The sequence below is a fragment of the Chrysochloris asiatica genome, unplaced genomic scaffold (assembly GCF_000296735.1).
Source record: "Chrysochloris asiatica unplaced genomic scaffold, ChrAsi1.0 scaffold00119, whole genome shotgun sequence".
In the NCBI taxonomy this organism is placed as follows: domain Eukaryota; kingdom Metazoa; phylum Chordata; class Mammalia; order Afrosoricida; family Chrysochloridae; genus Chrysochloris; species Chrysochloris asiatica.
In genome coordinates, this window is record NW_006408637.1 from 4,979,665 (window position 1) to 4,981,587 (window position 1,923).

At 39.5% G+C, this 1,923-nt stretch overlaps 1 protein-coding gene across 1 annotated transcript in view; it reads right to left on the reverse strand.

The window, feature by feature from the left end:
- TBCE (tubulin folding cofactor E) overlaps positions 1-1,923 on the reverse strand; it is a 109,504-nt gene that overhangs the window by 96,785 nt on the left and 10,796 nt on the right. The window contains exon 2 of the mRNA XM_006868565.1: positions 204-288. Coding sequence (XP_006868627.1) covers positions 204-288 — 85 coding nt within the window. The remainder of the gene's footprint in view (positions 1-203; positions 289-1,923) is intronic.

A 1,923-nucleotide genomic window follows, 5' to 3' on the forward strand; every position in this document is an offset into this window, starting at 1 on the left:
CCCCACCCCCCCAAAAAAGGAGAAAAGCCAAAGAGGATAGAGAGAAACACTGTTGACTGATGATGTATGGAGGGGATTGTAATCAATGTAATGAAACAAATCATACGAATGGCTGAATGTGAAACTGATGATGTGCCCTGTAAACTTTCACTCAATCCACAATAAAAACCTTAAAAATAAAACAATTCGTCGTGAAAGCTTACCTGCATTTAAAATACTCGGTCCCTTCATGGCTGCCATCATGCTTCCCTCTCTCAGGGTTGTCCCATTCCACTCCTAACCAAAGCCCTAGGATAACAAGAAAAACCAAATGAAGAATCAATGGGGAAACACGGAGTACTTCCACATTCCTGCAAGCAAATACAATTTACTATAGAAACCATCTCACTCTGATATACTGTGGTTAAAGAAAATGTATTTGAAGAAAGACAAATTTACCTAACTTCAACCAGCAAGTATAATAATAGCATCTTTGCTGCAAAAGACTAACAAACTACAAATGCAGAAATCAATGGCTTAAAAAAAAAGAAAACAATGACTAAAATTTACTGAGCACCTACTAAGTGCCGGAAACTTTTCTTGTAATTATCTCAAGCAATAACAGTCAGTACTTCAATGCAAAGAAGATATCTTATTCAATAGAGATAAAATAACTTGCCCAAAATTACACATTTAAATGCTGGCCATTCTAATTAAGAAACATGCTACTCTATTTGTAAGTCAGATCTACAATTTGTATACGTTTTATAGATCCAAAGCATTTTATTTACCACATCACCTCTATTCTACCGATGTTGATGAAGTATCCACTATTCAGTGTTCAAGAGTAAAGATGTCAGTTTAAGGTGTACTTGACCAAACACAGGGTATATTCAATAACCTCATATGCACATGAAAGTTAGACAGTGAATAAGAAAGACCACACAATAAATGATACATTTGAGTTATTGTGTTGAACAAGAATATTAAAAGAATCATGGACTGCCAGAAAAAAAAAAAAAAAAAAAAATCTGTGTTGGAAGCATTCTGTACAGTCAGAATGCTTCTTAGAAGCCAGGATGGCCAGATTTCATCTCTCATACTTTAGACATATTGTCAGGAAGGACCAGTCCCTGAAGAAGGACATCATGCTTCATAAAGTGGAGGGTCCGTGAAAAAGAGGAAGACCCCAACAAGATGGATTGGCACAGTGGCAGCAGCAATGGGCTCAAGCATGCCAATGATTGTGAAGTTGGCATAGGACCGGGCCATGTTTTGTTCTGTTGTACGTAGGGTTGCTATGAGTCAGAATCAACTCAACACACTTAACAAGAACGAGCAACATGCATAATACAGATTCCTGATGTGGGCTGCAAGATAAGCACTGGATTGTGAGCCGCATGGCTGACAGATCAAACCAATCAGTTGCTACTTGGAAATGCTACATAGAGGCCCTAGGAGTAGAAACCAACTTGACGACACTTAAGACAACAAAACAACATGCTTTCAACAAATGGATAAAACACTAGAAGTATTTACTCGTCTATGCAAAAAAACATGGAAGTCAACTACCTGGCCGACAAAGTGTAAGTTGTTGCTGTCTTTGTTAGGTGCCATCAAGTCGGTACTGATTCATAGGGACCTTATGTACAGCAGAATGAAACACTGCCTGATCCTGACCCAACCTCGCTATTGTTGCCACGTGTGAGTCCACTGATGCTGCCACTTTGCCAATCCATCTTATTTGGGATCTTCCTCTATTTCTTTGACCTTCAACCCAACCAAACATGGTATCCTTCTCCAGCAACTGGTCCCTCCTGACAATATGTCCGAAGCATGAGAGATGAAGTTTGGCCATCCTGGCCTCCAAGGAGTACTCTGGCTGTACTTCTTCCAACACAGATCTGTTGGTTCTTTTGGCAGCCCATGGCACTTTCAATATTC